General features: G+C 39.4%; 1 protein-coding gene across 1 annotated transcript in view; it reads left to right on the top strand.

Moving 5' to 3' along the window:
- Aoah (acyloxyacyl hydrolase) overlaps positions 1 to 20,831 on the top strand; it is a 206,510-nt gene that overhangs the window by 11,336 nt on the left and 174,343 nt on the right. The window contains exon 2 of the mRNA XM_006988896.4: positions 14,157 to 14,252. Within this exon, the coding sequence (XP_006988958.1) occupies positions 14,157 to 14,252 (96 nt within the window). The remainder of the gene's footprint in view (positions 1 to 14,156; positions 14,253 to 20,831) is intronic.

Genomic DNA, 20,831 nt, shown 5'->3' on the forward strand with positions numbered 1-20,831 from the left:
CAAGGTAATTTAGAGTCATAAGCAGAGGTAGAAAGCTCAGGTTATGGTATATATGAAAGGAGATATATTTATACACACAAATATTTTTCTGAATATGTCAAGTGAAAATGCTTAAAAACGGTAATTAAAACACTGCATTGTTTGGTCTACAGCATAAGAGAATTAGCCCAAAGGATATGGGAAGAAATGGAACAGTACAGAAGCAAAGCTGTAAACTTTTGTGCTAATTAAATTGCTATTAGCATGATATAAATTTTGACAGATTGAAGCTACACATTATAATTCAGGAACCACTGGGAATAGAAACATTCGCATAAAACACGATGAAAAAAATCACCAGGGAGAAAATAGGACTCAAAGATCCTTGTTCTCACACACACACACACACACACACACACACACACACACACACACACACACACACACACACCAGCAGCATAGGTAGAAGACCAATGAAGAGCACACGTGAGTAACACAGGCAGCTAGAAACCTCAGAGAGACATTCTCTATGTGGACCACACATGCCATTCAAAAGTCAAGATAATCAGAACTAGGCTGTTCTTTCTAAAGTAACATCCAACTAGATTCTGAATACTAGAGACATGCCTAGATTTAAGAGCATACATAGGTTGAAAATAAAAGGACAAAATATGACGGGACACAAGAAGAGAAACCACAAGGCTTCTTACTTTATGATACAGAATATGCTTTAAGCTATAGAAAAGTATAAAACCAGAGGCATCTTTTGTAATGATAAGGGCACTATTATACCAACAAAAGATAAGTTGTTATATGTTACTACTGCATATTGTATTGTTCCTACATATATGAAATTAATAAGATCCCTAAAATATAAGAAACAGTGACAGAACTGTAAAGAAAACTTATGATATTAAGAAATATAACTTAAGATTTGAACATTTCTTAAATCTTAATATATGGAAATAGACAAAAATGAGGATATAAGGATCTGGACAACACAAAAGACCTAGCAAAAATCCCAGAGTACTCTACCTAATGACAACAGAATAGATGTTTTAGGACACTTTTGCATAGCTTTATTTATTTTTCTTTATTAAGAAATGTTATATTCATTTTACATACGAACAACAGATCCCCCTCTCCCCTCTCCTCCTGCTCTCCCTCAGCCTTCTCCCCCTCAGCCCATCCCCCATTTCCTCCTCTGAAAAGGAAAGGCCTCCCATGGAGAGTCAGCAGAGCCTAGTACATTCAGTTGAGGCAGGTCCAAGCCCCTTCCTCTGCATCAAGGCTGTGAAAGATGTCCCATCATAGGTAACGGCCCCCAAAAAGGCAGCTCATGCACCAGGGACAGATCCTGATCCTACTGCCGGGGGCCCCTTAAGCAGACCAAGCTGCACAACTGTCTCTCTTATGCAGAGGGCCTACTCCAGTCCCATGGAAGCTTCGCAGCTGTTGGTCTAAAGTTCATGAGTTCCCACTAGCTTGGTTTGGTTGTCTGCAGATTTTCCCATCATGATCTTGATGGCCCTTGCTCTTAGAATCCCTCTTCTCTCTCTTTGAGATGTAAAGCAAAGGATAACCAGCTATTATTTATTTTTAATGTGGATTCTAGGAATCAAACTCAGGTTACCATGCTTATACAGCAAACGCTTTTCCACCAACTAAGTCATTTCCCCAGTCCCATTTTGAATTTTTAAAATTTTTTATTAATTCTTTGAAAATTTCATAAAATATATTTTGGCTATATTCACCCTTCCCGCCTTAACTCTTCTTAGACCCATGCCTTTCCCAGGCCACCTTTGTGTCCTTTTCTTCTCTTTTTTTCAACCCATCAAAACCAAGAATATTTGCGTTGCCTAAATATTCTTGGATGTGTGGTCTTCCACTGGTCAATGTACCAGGGGCTCCACTATGGAGAAAACTTAATTTCCTTTCTCTCTGCAGCTAACAATTGTCAATTGCTCCACAACTAGAAGTGGTATGTCATGTCCAACTCCCCTCTCCACGCTGGGGTTGGACATACAGAGGACTTGGGAATGCTGTTCACACCTGCTGTGAGTTCATGTGTGCATTTGCCCTCCTGTGTCCAGAACACACCATTTACTTACAGCCATCAGCCACATCTGTCTGTTATTCCCTTTCTGTCCCCTCGTCTTCAACGATCCCTATGCTTTGAACAGAGGGGTCCAGCATCTATGTTACATTCAGGGTCAAGCATTCTGCATCTCTTTTACATTCTTTATCCTGGCCAGTTATGGTCCTCTGTGCCATCTACTGCAAATAAAAAGATTCTCTGATGAGGACTGAGAGGTACATTGATCTACTGGTATGATGATAAGTCATTAGAAGTTAATTTAATACTCTATTATTTAGTAGTATAATAGTAGTAGGTTCTTCCCTGTGACCTATGACCTGTCTAGCCATAGGGTCTTGGCCTGATAATGGTACAAGGTATAGGTTTTATTTTGTGGAACAAGGATTAAGTTCAATCAGAAAGTTCTTGTGTACTGCCATGGCATTAATGCCACAGTTGTACCAGTGGGCATGTCAGGCCTGCCAATGCTGTAGGTCACAGGTTTCATAGCTGGGTAAAATTGGTGATTACTTTCCTCTTCTTGCTTGCTCAGCACCTTCTATCACAAGAAAGCTAGCCAGTAGGGATGAAGCATCCAGGTCTGTAACAGCTTGATTTCTCCATGTTCTATGACTCAAGCATGCAGTGTCTTCAATAACAGGGTCTTACCATTAAGCTCTGGAGGATAACCAAGAATATTGGCAATAGCCTGTAAGTTATTTTTGGAATCTATGGAACCTCACTAACAAATAACTCTATCAAAAGAAAACAGCCCATTCTCAGAACTGGGCTTTCTAGTTGTTAGTCTCAGGTGTCTTGTAGCAGCATTGTTGCCTGGTACCTTAATATAAACAAACAAACAAACAAATAAATAAATATATTATAATATGTGCGTATATGCACATATATGGAAGCTTCTACAGTAGCATATTTTCATGACTTTTTGAAAGGTCTTTCATGTTATTTATCCCTCCCTATATTCCCCCTTCTACTTGCTCTCTTCCCCACCCAAATTTAAACCTTCTTATCCCACTATTCCCCTTTACCAATGTGTTCTACATCCTCTTCCTTGAAAGCCCTTCTCTGTAACCTGTTAGTGATTTTCTTACTGATCTAGGTATTTCAAATGAACCACACATATCTGAAGAGTCGAGGCTAACATCCACAATGATAGAATACATGTAATGTCAGTCTTTCTGAACCTAGGTTACCTCACACAAAATGGTATTCCCAGCTCCATCCATTTACCTGAGAATTCTACAATTTCATTTTTATTAAAAGATGAATGATATTGCATTGTATAAATATTCCACATTTTCATTGTTCATTCATCAGCTGATGAACAACTAGGCTGTTTCAATTTCCTGGCTATTGTGAATGAAGCAGCAATGTACATGGATGAGCAGGTATCTCTAGAGTAGAATATGGAGTCTTTTGAGTAAGGTTCAAGAGTGGTATAGATGGATCTTGGGGTGGATATATTTCTAGCTTATTGAGAAACCAACCTCCTCCTGATTGCCATAGAGGATGCACGAGTTTGCACTCCCACCCATAGTGTATAAGTGGTCCCCTTCACCACATCCACAGCATTTGTCATTTGGTGTTTGATCTTAGCATTCTGACTGGAGAAAGATGAAATCTCAAAGTAGTTTTAAATTCCATTCCCCTGATAGGTAGGGATGTAGAACATTTTCAAAAGTGTTTTTCAGCAATTTGTATTTCATTTTTTGAGAACTCTGTTTAGTTCTATGGCCATGTTTTTAATTGTCTTATTTGTTGTCTTTCTTTTTCTTTTTTTTTTTTTTGGTTTGTTTAGTTTTGTTTTTTGAGACAGGGTTTCTCTGTGTAGTTTTGGTGTCTGTCCCGGAACTCACTCTGTAGACCAGGCTAGCCTTGAACTCACAGAGATCCACCTGGCTCTGCCTCCCGAGTGCTGGGATTAAAGGCATGTGCTACAACTGCCTGGCTTGTTTGTTTTCTTGATGTTTAGTTTTTTGGTTTGTTTGCTTGTTTTTTGTTTTTGTGTAGTCTAGATACAAATCCTCTATGTATATATACTGAAAATTATCATTCTATAGGCTGCCTAGCTACTGAAGCGATAGTTTCATATGCTGCACAGAAGCTTTGTAGTTCCATTTTTTAGTTGTTGATCTTAAAGCTTGTGCTATCAGATGCTATTCAGAAACTTTATTCTGTGCCAGTGAGTAGAAAATTATTACCCACTTTCTTCCCCTCAGATTCAGAGCATCAGGTCATATGTTCAGGTCCTTGATCCATTTGGTGCTGAGGTTTATGAGGGATGAGAGATGAGGATCTAGTTTCATTCTCTACATGTAGCCATCCAGTTTGACCAGCACAATATATTGAGGATGTTCTCTTTTCTCCAGTGTGTATTGTTGGCCTTTGTCAAACTGAGGTGACTATAGTACTGTGGGCTTATACACACATCCTCAGACGATTCAGGTGATAAATGTGTCTCTTTTTATTCTAGGACCATGCAGGTTTCGTCACTATAATTCTAGTATAGCTTGAAATCTGGATTGGTGACACTTCCTGTAATTTTTTTTTTTTTGGTGTGTAGCTGTTCAGTATTGTTTTGATTATCCTAGGTCTTTTCTATTTCTACATTAAGTTTAAGATAATGTTTTCAATTTCTGTGAAGACCTATACTGGAATTTTGAAGAGGATTCCATTGAATCTGTAGATTGGTTTTGGTAGGATGGCTGTTTTCATATCTGTCCTGCCAATCCATGAGTATGGGAGGTTTTTCCATCTTTTCAATTTCTTCTTTCAGTAGCTTAAAAGTTTTTGTTGTACTTCCTTGATTAGATTTATTCTGAAATTTGGCTTTGAAGCTATTTAAAATGGTATTATTTGGGACCTTCCCATGATTAAAGCACAGATCATTCAGTAAAACAAGCATCAATTTATTTTAAAAGATTGAAATCATACAGTTATCTATCAAATTAAAATTCAAGAATGAGAAAATGTGAAAGCAAAGTAACACATTTTCTTTCCAAAACATGATGGAAGAAGTCTAGTTTATATATATATACATATATATAGCTTTTATTTGCATATATTATTATATTATGATGCCAGCTAAATCATATTTAAAGAAAAATGTATAACTTTCTTTAGAAGAATGATCTAAAGTCAATAACCTGCATTCTACCTCAAGAATCCAGAGAACAACATTTCAAACCCAAACTAAGTAGAAGAAAGAAAATAAACATCAGAATAGAATAAAAATTAATAAAATAGAAACAAGTGTAGTAATGAAAACCAGATACTGTTGTGAGAGAAAATAAACAAAACCAATGAACTCATATGAGAACTTACCATTTAAAATGGGTAAACATAATTTTAAACACCACTATATACCCAAAATAAATTAAATGATTATAATAGAATATTATGGACAATTTTGTGTCATGAAAGTCAAGAATTAAGATATGGTGGAAAATTTTTAAAGACCAGAACACTGAAAAATGACTTAAGAAGAAATAAAAGGCCTGGATGAAACTATATCAAGTCAAGAAATTAAATTAATAATTAGAAGTATATTAGTGTTCTTGGGCTGCAAATGAAACAAAACAAAACTGCCACAGTTAGGTGTGCTACAACTACAGGAATGGGTTCTCTCCCAGTTCTGGAGGTTGCAGGGTCTGAGGTCATCTATTCTTGTCTCCTGGCTTCTGGGTTTGCAATGTGTCATCCTGTTCTCTTTGTCTTACAGCTGTGTAACCTCCGCTTTCTCCTCTGGATGTGTGGCTCCCTCTTCTTGTAAGAATGTTTACTATATTGATTATAGGCTTGTTCTATTCTAGCATGACCTCATCTCCACTAATTACAACAGTAATACCTCTTTTTCACATAAGGCATATATAAGATCAAATTCCAAGAAGGACATGCATTTAGGGCATGTCAGCCAAGTTTATGAAATCTCAAGGCAAGCTGTTTTTACTAGTGACTTCCATAAAATATTAAAAACAAAATAATTTCAATGAAATGTAATTCCTATCATAAAATAAGAGGAAGAACTATAACCCAGTTTGTGTTATATTTTGCTCTAGTGTTAAATCCAGACAGATACCACAAGAAAGAAGTTAGCAGAACATTACTACATAAACATAGATTTAAAATCTCTTAAAATACCCACATTATAAATTCAGCAACATATAAAATTAAATAAATGGTATCTTATGATCAAATGGCATCTTTGCTTGAAATGCATGACTGACTTATGATCTGAATGTTGATGGAATGCACTAAATTAGCAAAATAAAGGGTATAGTTACATTATCAACCCAGCAGAAATGTGAACTTTTGACAAGATCTGTTAAGATATCTCAACAAATTATAAAAGAAAGGAAATGGACTTCCCCAACCTGATAAAGGACACCTATGAGAACCCTACTGTTCACTGCAGATTAAGCTATAGTTTCCTTCCGAGATCAAGAGTAAGGCACGATTTCCATTCTCTCCATCCCCCATGCCACACACACACAAAGGCAGTTGTTAAAGGCATATAGATAAAAATGAATGGAAAATAGAAACATTCACTTTCCTACTTTTTTAGTTTTAACAGGTATAAGTAAAATGATGTCAAATATAATTAAAAGGTAAACATTAGTTAATTTGAAGGTATATTCATCAAAAACCAAAAAAGTGAAAGACTCCATTGTTTAGCAACACAGTTTTTAAAGTCAGTTGATGTTTAGTTCTTTCAGAAAAACTAGAAGAGACAACAAAGTTGTCAGGTTGTAGATCATTTCAAATAATTTTTGATGGTAGCTTATTCTAGAATTTTGGTATTTAACTCGGAGGAAGTTCAAAGAACCGAATGATGTTTCTGTATGGAAAATATCACTATTTCCAACTATTTATGAAAATGCCTTTCTCAGCACTTGCATGTGTAAAAATGAAAGCACAGAAACAAAAGTTATGCTCAGTTTTGTCTCTGCATAGATATATGATATTCATGAATAGATATTGGTATTAATTTAGGAGATCTAACCATTTCATTAAGATATACAATTCTAAAAAATTTTTGCCTTATTATTCAATGTTTTCTCTTATATTGGGAATATATTTTGTTTATATGTTAGCTTTATTAATGTAGAAACCCTATCTAAAATTTTAATAGACCATCCTTAATAAAAATTTAATTTTTATTTAAATTTTTACAAAATTTTAATGTAAAAATTACAATCATGTGATCAATAAAGTTTTTACCATTAAAGTATATTACATTGGTATAAATAGTGGAAGAAGAATTGAAATAGAGCTGTCATTGAAAAGAATTCAAGGTAGAGAATTATCAACACAGAGTTAAAAGCTTGCTTGTGTGTTTTTTAAGTGAATGTGCATAAGAACAAATCACTGGTGTTCATGTTTATTTATATCCACATGAGAGATTAGTTTCACAGTTCTACTGTCGTATTTACAATCTGTCCTAAATCACATACTTTGCAACTAATTAAATTGACATCTACACTAGCAATGTTTAATACCCAATAAAAAGTACTCTACCCTAGGACTGAAACTCCCATCTGCCTGCCTAGCTCTCTCGCTTCGCTTCTCCCTTCTCCCAGCCCCTGAATTCTCACCTGGGGCCACTTGCCTCTTTCTCAGGCCCAGGCTTTAAAACATCCTACGGGCCTCTTGGCAGAGCATGCACTGAGGGGACAGTAGTCAAACACGAACAGGAAATCTCAAAGGCCGGATGGAGTTCCACTAGTGAGTTCCATAAAATATTAAGATGGAAATAATTCCAATAAAGGTAATTTCATAGAAGAGGAAAGAATACATCAGTTGTGCTATATTTTTCCCCAATGTCAAATCCATCAGGTATCACAAAGAAAGAAGTTAATAGAATGTTATTTTATAAACATAGATGCATAAACTTCTCCCCTTTGCCTATTCTCAAGCCTCTCAGCACATCCTGCAGGGTGCTAATAAGTATGTGTTACATAAGTAAGGGGATTGATGGTGCAGAGTATCTTAACTTCATTTCTTTACAACTCACCTTCTTTTTAAAAAAATCTTTGATTTATTTATTTTTATTTCATGTGCACTGGTGTTTAGCCTGCATATATGTCTATGTGAGGGAGGCAGATCTCTTGGAACTGGAATTACAGACAGCTGTGAGCTACCATGTGGGTGCTGGGAATTGAACCTGGGTCCTTTGGAAGAGAAGCCAGTGCTCTTAACCACTGAGCTATCCCTCCGCCCCCATGGCTCACTTTTAATGTATTGGTGACTTAGGTACAGCATGACCCTAAGTCTCTTACACAGCCTAATTCCTTCTCTGGCCTCGCCTGACCTTTGCTTGCCCCCAGCTCTTGATTTTGCCACCAACTACCGAATATGGCACTCTCTTCTTTCCAGTGTTCTTGGCATAGTTGGCACTTTGGAACTTTCTGAGTATTTTTTTCATCAAACGCAATATTCCAAGTAGCAGGTAGGTTAGGACACAGAGCCTTAGAATCTACCCAAATGTAGAAAAATAGTAGATACCTGCAATAAAAGTAAATTCAGCTCCAGAAAAGTCAAAATGTGGGTAATGACATGCATTTTTCATAGGCAAACTTCTGAGCTTTGGTCTCAAAAAGTGTTCATGAAAAGTCTGTCTATCTGTCTGTCCCCTGTGGCTGCCTCAGCAGAGGGGAAATAATGTTTGTTAAATGTGTTCCTGCTGCAGGCACCATGTTCGTGCTATTAGCTCCATCACTGTAGCCCTGCAATTCACAAACACCCCCACTCACACAGGGATCCTGTGCTTGCTCAGGATTCTGTGGGCCAGGTCCTATTGAATACCTGCACCCGAAAGACCCTGGGCCGGCCTGAGCAGCTATACACACCTGGTAGATGGGGAAATGGCAGGAATGAATGATCCAGAATGACTTCATCCATAAAACTGGTAGTTGGCAGGTCTATGGCTGGGGTGCCTTAATTTTCCTCAAGCAGGTTAGCTCACATTCTTGCTGCAACCTACAAGAGGTCAAATGTCACTGGCAGCCACAAAGCCTCTTGAGGCACGGGTTCTATCCCAAGCCACTGTCATTTCCTGAACATTCTATTTGCCAAAGCAAGTTATGAGGACAGACTTAAAGGGCTGTGAAATAAGTTCCACCCATCATGAGACACAGAAATGTTGAGCTGGTCAGCATTTTTAATGTACCACACAGGCAGGATTCCAGGCCACAGTGCGCAGTCTCCCTAAGGTGCTTGGCCAGAAACGGATCCCTGTGGCAGGAAGTTATACTCAGGCCCATTTGCTTCTCTCCTTGCTATATCAGGGGTGTCTGCTTCATTACACTCACTATTTTCAGACTCCAGATAGAAAGAGATTTGCTATATATGAGGTCTTAGTGACCACTGAGTGAAACGCATAGCTCTCCCGGTCCTCATTTCTGAAGTCAATGCCAGGTTGGACAAACACACTTGAACAAAGCCAGGCCTTTTATTAGAGGCCATCAAGTAATCTGTAATGGGAGGAATTACTCCGCACACATGTCTCTCCTGGGAAAACAATTGTTAGCTTGTCAAGGCAGGGAAAGCTCTTATTAGACTTAGAGGAGCCCTCCATTCTTGCTGCTGAAGAATGCAACACACATTTCGCTGCAGACCACAAATTAACAATTCAGCTGGAAGGGAGTGCAGCCTAGTGGAGGGAGGTGAAGACGGAGCCCTGCATCAAAGCCATTCCCAGCCAGGGTGTTCAGTGTTTCAAACCCCATTACCTGCATATCTGTGGGGTCCTTTTGATCCTAACTCTTCACTAGGCAGTCAGGCGAGTGGGAGGGTCCGTCTGGCCTTCAGAGACAACTGGCGTTTCTCATTCTTTACTTTTTCTCTCTCCACCCCTGGGGCCTGGCTCCTTATTATCTACCTAATGATTTTCCAATTTTAGCCAGCAGTGCTAAGGAACTGCAACCATCACGAGTCTTTGATGGGATTTCTTTGAGTCAAAGTCAAAAGGAAAGTCCGTACCCATACTACAAAGAAGCAGACCAGTCTCCACGGAGGTACTTTGTGTGCATCCTTTTAAGCCATGGTTTAAAACAAATGCAAATAAGTGTTGGAGTAGATTTCTCAAGAAAGAGAAATCCCAATTCATGGGTCTACTGGAATGAACATTCTTAAAATCAAATTCCAAGAAGCACCCCTTTATGTCTCATGTTCCCCCAACAGCCCTGCTAATTTGAATGAATGTTTGGCTTCACCACCTTGTATTCTAGCATGTCTATTGGGCTATTAATTTATAACATGCTATGATTTTTAAGTAGGCAAGAGAAAAAAAATGTGTCACTAATTAAATTATGAGAAATGTGGAGTAGTCTGCCATGCTCTTTCAGGCTGTAGGTCTTGTTTCTCTGCTGAGAATGCCTTCCCACTTCTGCTCTGCATGGTCTCAGCAAAGTCTCCTCTCACTAGTCCTTGGGCTGCTAATTAGCATAAAGTTGTTAGGAATTGGGGAACTGGATTGGGAAAGCCCCTTAGATGAGGATCACACTACTAGGGATCATTCTGTTTTCCTGGGGCCCATCAAGTTCTAGCATTTTCTTGCCTAGAACAAGTTTCTTGTCAATGTCACAAGACTCCCCTGATTTGGGAGAAACTATTTGCAGGTTTTGTCATGTCCCCTCCCTGTCTGCCCAACCTGAAGAAAAAAGAGGAGCAGTGAACTAGTTTCTCTAGCCACCAATACCCTGACTTAGGTTTCTGATGTATGTCTTATTGGAGAGGTAGTCCCTCTCCCTACAGGGACAGTGTGTTTCCTAAACTTGTTTTCTTCACTCTTTTGGTAAACATGCGTGGTGCTCACGCATGGTGCTGTCCCTGGAGTGGAAGAAAAACATGACTGACTGCGCTCTAGGAAGTCGATATCAGAGCAGTATCTGGTGCCAGTTCAAGGCCATCAGTACAATGGATCTTTTATATCCACGGCTCCCAGACCTATGTATTCAAACAACCTGTGACCAAAATATGTTGTAATTGTCTGTCTTGAACACATACAGATTTTTTTCTCTTTTATTTATTCCCTGAGCAATACAGTATAATAACTATTTGCAAACTATGCACATCATATTAGGTGTTACAAGTAACCATGAGGTGACTTATAGGATCTAGGAGGGTGTATATAGGCAGAAGGTCTTGAGCATCTGCAGGTTTTGGTACCTAAGTGGGTTCTAGAATGTGTCTGTCACAGATAAGGGAGATGTCTGTATGCAGTTATGAGATAAGGGAGAAGAGCGTGATATGGATGCTGATTGGGTAGAGAAGATAAAGTTTCAAAAGGATTTTGCAGGTTTCAAATGGCTTGGAAGTAACCACTGGCATCGAAGGAGAGAAAAAACAGCTTCTAAAACCTGAGCCTTTGAGGAAGAGCTGGGACTAAATGAGTTTACTTCATGATACAGATTTCCTGGAAGGGAGTAACATGCTAATTTCTGATCCCTCTTAAGGTTCAATATCTCAAAGAATGGCATCTTAAGGGAAATAGAGGCAGCATGGCAACTCACAAATGTTTTTATGCTGCTTTATCTTTTTATTTTTAACAAGAAAATCCTGTCAAGTCAAAATGAATTTTAGCCTTATTCCTTTGATAAACATTACCCTGCTCTCACAATGGGTCTAGAACTAACTTTTAAAATACTCCTGGTTCACTTCAGTCATGAAAATCACTCATGCTCCTTTGCATCTGCTTAAGAGTTCAGACTGAAAACATTTTTCATGCAAACTATAGCAAATTATATGTGGGGTAATAACAGAATTCCTTTGTATTTAAGATGTCAGGAATCATAATAGCAATAGGCTGAGAATTGAACGCAATTCCCAATGGAATCTGTGTTTGGTGACTGTACTAAGTCTTCTAATGTCACTTCCGGATCCCCATATTCACCCTACATTGAATCAACCCTGGGCATCAATGTGAAAGTGATTCAAAGCAGTCTATTAGGCTGTTCTTCACTACATGCTGGTTTGATTAGGAGCTGCACATTATGCATGTTTCCAACAGAATCTGATACTTGGCTCAAAGGAAGCTACCTGTTGTCCAGAAGTGGGAACTGAAATAGACCAGTAAGATAATGGAGCTAGGAAGCAGCTGTAGAAGTAGCCATTCATCCTTTCCCAGGAAAACCCTTACTGGTGATCAGATTGTTCCTGACAAGCTCTTAAAGAGGCTCACTTCAAACCAGTAAACAGTCCTTGCCCCTATTTTATGAACCAGGCACAGGGCCAGTCATTCAAAGAGAGAAGGAGACCCCACTCCACTGTTAAGGAAGGTAGAGTCCCCCCTAAACTGAAGAATAAAGTTTTAAAAGGTAGACAGCCCATTCAAAGTCCGAGCATTTGCCCATGGCTGATCGAGTATTTGAACCTTGTGTTTTGTTTTATTCAAAGCCTTTTCCTTTTCAACTGCACTGCAGCCTCTTACTGCACTGAAGTAAAACTATTTGTCATTTTCCATTTGCAGTTTAATTTTTTAAAAATATACTTGATAAACACAAAACGAAGTGCAATTGGTCATATCAGATAAGTTGAGTGGGTTATTATCTTGCTATCCTGGTTCATGTCTTCCCTGTTTTCTAAAATGAGATCGCATTATGTTTATACTTTTAAAACAGAACAGATAAACATGAAAATTTTGATTTTGAGGCCATAGAATGTTAATCGGCGTCAGCTACTAAATTCATGGCAATATAAGAAAACCCTCAAGGGTTGTGAATTCATTAAAAAATACAGCCACTCGATGGTTGATGTTATTGAACACACCAAGTAGGTGCTCTCAGCCCAGCCAGATGGCAGCTGCACAGGTCTCAGTGTCTCATGTCTAGTGAGCACCACCTCCCCAGTCAGAGGAAACAGAGCAACTGTAAGCAAAGTTCTCTCAGGCACTTCCCTATCTAGAGAGGTGGATCGCTCTCACTTCTTCATGGTATCCTCTCCTTTTATAGGTTTTATTTCTTTCTGTCTAGAAATGCCCGATGGCGTTGCTTACTTTCTCCTAGGGACCATGGTGGGAATTTGGCTTTAATTAGTATGTAAATTGAGGGCCCCTGCTTGCTGATTTTCTCGGTCTCACTTCTAGTTAGCATCTGCATATGGAACTGTGGACTACAAATCGTCAAACAAGTGCCTACTTTTCCTAAGAGGATAAAGTCTAGCAACTTCTCACACACTTGCAGATCTTGGGCCAAGACAATACTTTTCTATGAAGAAGGAGTATCTTTCTTATAGCACAAGAATGTTTGTACCCGTCCAGCAGCTCAGTAGATTGAGGCAAGTAAGAGAACCTTGGAGAAATGAGAGCTTAGCAACTTTGGGGAGTCATACTTCTCCTATACCAAAGTAAGGGAAAGAATATATTCCTAATGTGCTCAAGTTTTCTTCTGGACACTCATAACATTTGGTTCACACTTTTCACTGTGAGCTTTGTAGCCTGAGATGTTTCACAGGGTGCTGTGTTCTAAAGGTGCACTCAGCTGCATCATCATCGCAATTAACCATCATACTTGCACTGTAGAAAGCATTTTATTTCCTGCTTTATAAGGTTACCAAAGCTTAAAAGGGAAGATGTTGAGTATGGAACTCATTCCCAGGTCTTCTGGGAAATGTTCACTACTGCTCAAAATTAGAAAAATGACTTGAGGTCACAGGCCACAGTTTTGTGGGATAGGAGTGATCTGCCAATAACAAGGACACCTAATGCAGAGGAGCAAGTGGCTATTTGAGAAGCTAGTACCTATGTAGTATATACAACTCTCCTCACCCTGTCTCATTTAAACATCATCTCTCTCTTTTAGTTTCTCTGGGGTTTCAGCCAGATGAATTACTTCCCCAGAGTCACATAGTTCAAAGGGGTGAAGCTACTCTGACAGCCCCAGATTTTCTGAGCTATCATCCCACAGTCTCCTCATTGCACTGTAAATCCCAGTGCATTTAGGTATGCTGCAGATGTTTAAGGGTGAAAGCAAGGGGGAAGTTTTGTGTTTCAGTTGGTGTCCTTAAGGACCCAGTCTTTCTATTTCCCTTCCCTACCCCCTCCAGCCCAGTGCGACCTGCTGACATGTTCTTCTGCTCCCTGCAGGGTGCGTGGTGGTGGTATCTGTGATTGAACAGCTGGCTGAAGTTCACAACTCTTCGGTCCAGGTGGCGATGGAGAGACTGTGCAGCTACCTGCCTGGTAAATCTGCAAGGGCCCTGATGCTCTGTGTCTGCTTGTCTTCTTCTCCGTGAGTCACCATGAGGGAGCTTGCACCCAGAGGAGGCTGACTGGGCAGAATTTGCCTGTGCTTTTCTTTGATTCCTATTCTTGTGGTGTTTATAGAGACTGAAGGAAAATGTCCACTCTAGGTATTTTCTGTATGACATTCTCTATCACAGCAGACATCACTGAGGCCATATAGGGAGAAAGTGTTAAATGGCCAAATACCATTAGTGTGACACAATAATGATGACTTTTCCACCTGATGATAATCACCTCAGATACTAAGAAGTCAATAAATAATTCTGTTTACTTATACACACATTTACAGACACACATAGTCCTACTAATACAGATGTTAGGCTGGGAGGATGCCTGATCTCAAAATCCCAAATAGGAAGGTATCAAAGACACCCCTTTTGTTTCACCTGGATCTCATTTAACTTTCTCACCCATCCTGCAAACCAAGGAACTGATGGGTGCTTTTAGACAGCTGTGGGTTTATTTTTCAGACTTAGCAGAAAGAAAATATTTATTCAATTTTCTGTGTACATAATAGTCAAATTTTCTTTCTCTTCATAGAAACTAATTCACCAAGAAGGCTGACATTATTTTTTCTGTTAAATATGGTATCCAACCTAACAGTGATTGTATCTTCTATTTATATGCTACCCCACGTCAGTAGCAAAAGATCATTTTCTGAGAATTGCATTGTTCATTATATGAGTTTACAAGATTAAATATTTAGAACTCAAAAAGAAAGATTTGGAGAGAATAGTATGCACACACCTGCATATAATGTCCCAGATGGATCATTGTTAAGATCTTGATGTATTTACATCAGGTCTTTTGTGAAATTAAATCACGGCAGATAAACTGGAAACACCTTCTGGCTTTGTCTGCTCTGGTTCTATTTTCCACCAACTCCCTAGAAAGAGAAATGAACTTAATGAATATTGTTTTTGTTTTTGCAGGATTTCATATTTACATATTCACTCATATGGGTCTATAAGTAAATTGTAGTTATTTTGTTAGCAATTAAAAAAAAACATTTCTGGGTAAAACAAAACAGGTGTAGAAACCACATAAATTGAATGTATAGTTTTCCATTTTTGAAAGATAAGCTCCTCAGGTCTGGAGAGATGGTTCAGCGGTTAAGAGCACTGACTGCTCTTCCAGAGGACCTGGGTTCAATTCCCAGCACCCACATGGCAACTCACAATTGTCTGTAACTCCAGTTCTGGGGACCTGACACCCACACAGACACATGTTCAGGCAAAACACCAATGCACATAAAATAAAAATAAATATTATTTTAAAAAAAGACAAGTTCCTCTGCAAAGACTTCAGTTCAGAAAGAACAGATAATTAGCCTCCTCAGAGGTTCTATCAGTGTGCTCCATATAATCTTTTACCCATTTTTATCCACCTGCAAAAGAAAACATCTAAACTTTGTAACACTTCCCACAACCTGGGATTTCCTAACTTCATGTACACCTGTGATGTAATTGAATGTGTTTCTTCTGAGCTCTGTAATTTCTCATAATGGAACCTAGATCCAGAGCTTGGACACTCCAATTTGATTCCCTTGGCAAAATGATACATGATATTCTCTCTCTCTCTCTCTCTCTCTCTCTCTCTCTCTCTCTCTCTCTCTCTCTCTCTCTCTCTCTCTCTCTCTTTCTTCCCCCTCTTTCCCTCCTTCTTTATTTCCCTTCCTGTCCTCTGTCCTCTTTGTAATTTTAGCAGCTATTGATGCTTCATGGTGAGATGTCTCAACTTTTTGTTGAGGTATACTGCTGTGGGATGTTCTCTATGCTGCAATGTATTGCAATGATTCATTGATAATAAAACACTGATTGGCCAGTAGCCAGGCAGGAAGTATAGGCAGGACAAAGAGAGAGGAGAATTCTGGGAACAGGAGGCCTGAGGCAGAGAGATGCTGCCAGCTACCACAATGAGAAACAAGATGAAAGTTACCAGTAAGCCATAAGCCATGTGGCAAGGTATAGATTTATAGAAATGGGTTAATTTAAGATATAAGAACAGATAGCAAGAAGCCTGCCACAGCCATACAGTTTATAAGTAATATAAGTCTCTGTGTGTTTACTTGGGGGAAGCTAGTAGGAGAGATTTGTCCTCACCATGGGCCAGGCAGGACCAGGAAAACTTCAGCTACAGTATACCATTGTAATATTCCAAGTTTTCATTCATTAATTGAAATATATGTGACCTATTCCCTCATTATCTTATTTTAATAATTTCCTATAGTACCTAGTTCAGTCTGAAAAACCAAAACACATGCTTTATTCTTTACTTAGCAGATTTCAAGAGAGTTCATTGGTTTTCAGTTATCATCCCAAAGTAATCCTTTTCTTTAAAATGCTACAAAGTCATGATTTAAACATACCTGAGAGATTTCAGTCAATTGCAATCATTATCCTATTGAAGCTCAAATAACCCCTTCTTTGACCAGAAGGTCAGAACCTCCTTTTCAATTTGATGATGAGCTCAGGTAACCCCGGACAGCTTTCTCAGTAACTGGAAGAGCCAGGCTGACAATGAGCTCAGATAACCCGGGACAGCTTTCTCAGTAACTGGAAGAGCCAGGTATTCCAACGGCTGTATCCTGTACACTGCTGGAGCTTGAAATCAGTCATTTTTTTTTTGAAATCTAGGAAGTTGTTTGTGTGTGTGTGTGTGTGTGTGTGTGTGTGTGACAATTCGTACATTAAGACTAAAGCCTGGGTACTTGGGAATCCTAATTATACTAATGGTCAATCTTTCTCAGCCTCTTCCATGGACAGGGATAAAAAACACAAGCATAAACACTTACATGTACAATGTTTAACATAAATCTAATGAGTTCATTGTAGCTAGAGTTTTCCTGCCTTGCCCACAGTCAGAACAAATCTTTGTCACCCGCCAGTCCCACAGCCACTCAGACCCAACCAAGTAAACAAAGAGACTTATATTGCTTACAAACTGTATGGCCATGGCAGGCTTCTTACTAACTGTTCTTATAGCTTAAATTAATCCATTTCCATAAATCTATACCTTGCCACATGGCTCATGGCTTACCAGCATCTTCACACGCTGCTTGTCCTGGCGGCAGCTGGCAGTGACTCCTTCTGCCTCCTGTTCTTTCTTTTCTCCTCTATTAGTCCCGCCTATACTTACTGCCTAGCCACTGGCCAATCAGTGTTTTATTTATTGACCAATCAGAGCAACACATTTGCCATACAGAACATCCCACAGCAGTTCATGGTTCTCCTTCCAACTCAAATCCCAAACTACAGGTATTTTTCTTGCTCATTTTTGTTTCTCTTTCTTTCTTGTAAAGTCCTAATCATCAAAGCGATGGATAGAACTAAATAGCCCAGAAATTCCCATTCACCTGCCCCTTACTACACTCTAACAGTCCATAATATCTGTTCCAGTATACTTCCTAGTTCTTATTTCATGTAGTTCACATTTATTGAGAGCAGTTAATATTGGTTTTGCATATAGTTTCCCAATTTCCCCACCTTTTGAAAGCATTGACCTGTATGATCTGAGCATATTGCCATTGTTTCAAATACCCATCCAGTCGCCAACTGGTGACTGATGGCCACCCCACCTCTCCTGTGGATGTCCCTATAGTAGAACTGATGTCTAAAGCTTATTCCTCAGTAAGCAATCTTGGAGAAAGGAGCCCCTGAATTCTTGAATGTTGATAACAAGCTGTCTGCAACCTTTAGACTTGAAAGCCACGATATTTGTGGATATGAATCATTGACTGTAGGTCTCCCGGGATAACTCAGTGGGTAGGAGCACTTGCTACAAGTCTCAGCTCAAATCCCTAGCAGACACATAAAATGTTGCACTTGCCTGTGACTCCAGGACTGTGAGAATGGAGATGTAGAGACAGGAGGATCACAAGAGCCTGGCATCCAGATTGGTGGAAAACCCTGCCTCAAAGGAATAAAGTAGAGAGAGACAGAGCAGGACACCAAATGTCCTCCTCTGGCTTCCAGGCATGCTCATAGATGTGTGTACCAGTGTGAGCACACGCACATACACATATACATACATACACCCCAAAAACCCTTGGTATGTAATTTATTTCCACAAAACTCTCACTAAAAAAGTCTAATGTGGAGCTGGAAAGATGGCTCAGCAGTTAAGAGCACTTGCTACTCTTGCAGTGGACCCAGGTTTGGTTCTCAGAGCCTGTATTGGGTAGCTCACAACAGTCTGTAAACTCCAATTCCAAGGGCTCCAAGGCCCTCTTCTGACCTCCTTAGGAACCAGGCACATATATGGTGCACATACATACATAAAGGCAAAATGCTCATACACATAAAATAAAAATAAATAAATATTTTTAAAAATGAAAAATAAACCAGAAGGTAAATGTTGATCTAGTTTTCTTTTTCCTTGCAAGTCACTTGTTAGGTTTGACAAGCATTTCAAAAGACACTTTTCTTTTTGTTTTCTGTGAAAGTTAGTGCTCTGAGCATAACATGTTTCAGTGTTCATTGCTGAGTGTCCCTGTTCTCAGGCATGCAGTGCTTTCAAGCATATGCATTTCCTAACTGAAGGACAGGCCTTGGATTTCTTCAGCTCCCTTGGTTTGACTTTCTTCGGGGGTTTCCTCTTGTCCATATATCAAATCTTCATTGTCTGTCTGATACTTTACCTCCCTTTTGAATCCTTTCTATCTCTCTTTGTGTGGATGTGCTGAGTGCTAAGGTGGAACCCAGGACTCCATCCATGTACACTAACCAGTGCTCTCACTGGACTGTAACCCACACGGTCTTCATGTCTTATCATTCAATGTCTTCCTCCCTTCCTCTTTGATTTCTCTGAAGGCCCTGTCTGTTGTTTACAATTGTTCTGTGTTTATTCAACTTTAAACTTCTTTGCTTTATAATTTATATTCTTTCCTGATTTCTTTTATCCCATATCTGAGTTTTTCTAACTTGGATTTCTTCTCTTCTTTTGTGTCTTATATCATTTTATTAACAACAATCATTTTGAAACTCTTTTAATCTTTTCTTTTGGCATGGTTTCTGCCATGGTTTGACTATCTGTAGGAATGTTATTCTTTTTTCCCCCTTATTATAGCTTTGTATGGGAGTTGACCTAGATACATTTCTATTGCTTATTTTTGTGTGTGGGAAATTAATCTTCCAAAACTCTTAAAAAGAGGTGGTATAAGATAGTGTTTCTGAACACTCAGAACATCGTCTTTGCTGCTTCTGTGCAGTGTTTAAAGTACAGGTTGCTTGTGCTCAGCTTTTCTGCATCTTTCCCCTGCCCACTTTCACCTGAGCTTCCTTCAGCTCTGTGTTTAAGCAGCTCACAAGGGATCTGGGGTCCACTTTCCAGAGAGGATGGGTATCAGACTATTCTCTCAATCCTTCTGACTTTAAGTGCTGTGGGCAAAATTCCTGGGCTCAGTTGCCGTCTTCTGTTGGGCTCATTCAGCTTTCCAGCCAACATCTGACACCTTTAGGCTCTCCTTTGGCACAGAGGCAGATGAGTCATCTTTACATAACACTGTGCTGTGTTCATGGGAGTTCCTAAATTTGTTTTAACTGTTTTCTGTGGACTTTGCTAGCCAAGTACTTTGGTGGGAGGTATCAAAGAGATTCCAAGGCTCCACTACTTCCCGGTTACCTTTCCAGTATTCTCCCCTCTGAAGGCTTTAATTTTATATCAATAGTTATGCATTGCTTTGCAACATCCTGTTTTAATTTAGCATTATGTTTTTAAAACTACACCCATTAAGACAATTCCTCAATTGTTCTCTGTCATGTAAACATTTTGTCTTTGATTTATGTTCTTGTTATTGGACATTCAGAATCTGTCAAAAGCCTTCCTTCTGTCATTTGGGTTGGGTTTGAATGTGTCCCCTAAAGATTCATGTACTGGAGGCTTAGTCTCTAGAGTGGTGGTACATTGTGTGTCTGCCACAGGTGATACAGCCATGGGCATCACCCTGGGAAGAAGGGACTAGAGCTGACGTTACGGAGAGAATTTGCACCTAAGAACAGGTTGTTAGAAAAAAGAACAGATATGCCGTGCATTTTAGCACATACCTGGGGTATCAGCTATTTGGGAGGTAAAGGTCCTGTGCAGCATACTGAGGTATTGTCTCTACAAAATAAAAAGCACTCGTGGAAGTCAGTGAGATGGTACACTGGATCAAAGTGCTTGTAAACAAGCCTGACAACCCAGGTGAACCCACCAGAACCCACACAAATGTGGAAGGAGAGAACGGTCTCCATGAAGTTATGGAGTGTCCTGACCTGGGCACCTGTGTCCCCCTTATATCATACACCCACATCACCCACATTCTCATTCTCTCTCTCTCTCTCTCTCTCTCTCTCTCTCTCTCTCTCTCTCTCTCTCTCTCTCTCTCTCTCACACACACACACACACACACACACACACACACACACACACACACAGAGAGAGAGAGAGAGAGAGAGAGAGAGAGAGAGAGAGAGAGAGAGAGCATTCCAAAAAATATTTAACGAGGCAAGTTTTGGAAAAAGCCCATCATCCTCT

This window comes from Peromyscus maniculatus, chromosome 5, assembly GCF_049852395.1.
Source record: "Peromyscus maniculatus bairdii isolate BWxNUB_F1_BW_parent chromosome 5, HU_Pman_BW_mat_3.1, whole genome shotgun sequence".
NCBI classification, from domain to species: Eukaryota; Metazoa; Chordata; class Mammalia; order Rodentia; family Cricetidae; genus Peromyscus; species Peromyscus maniculatus.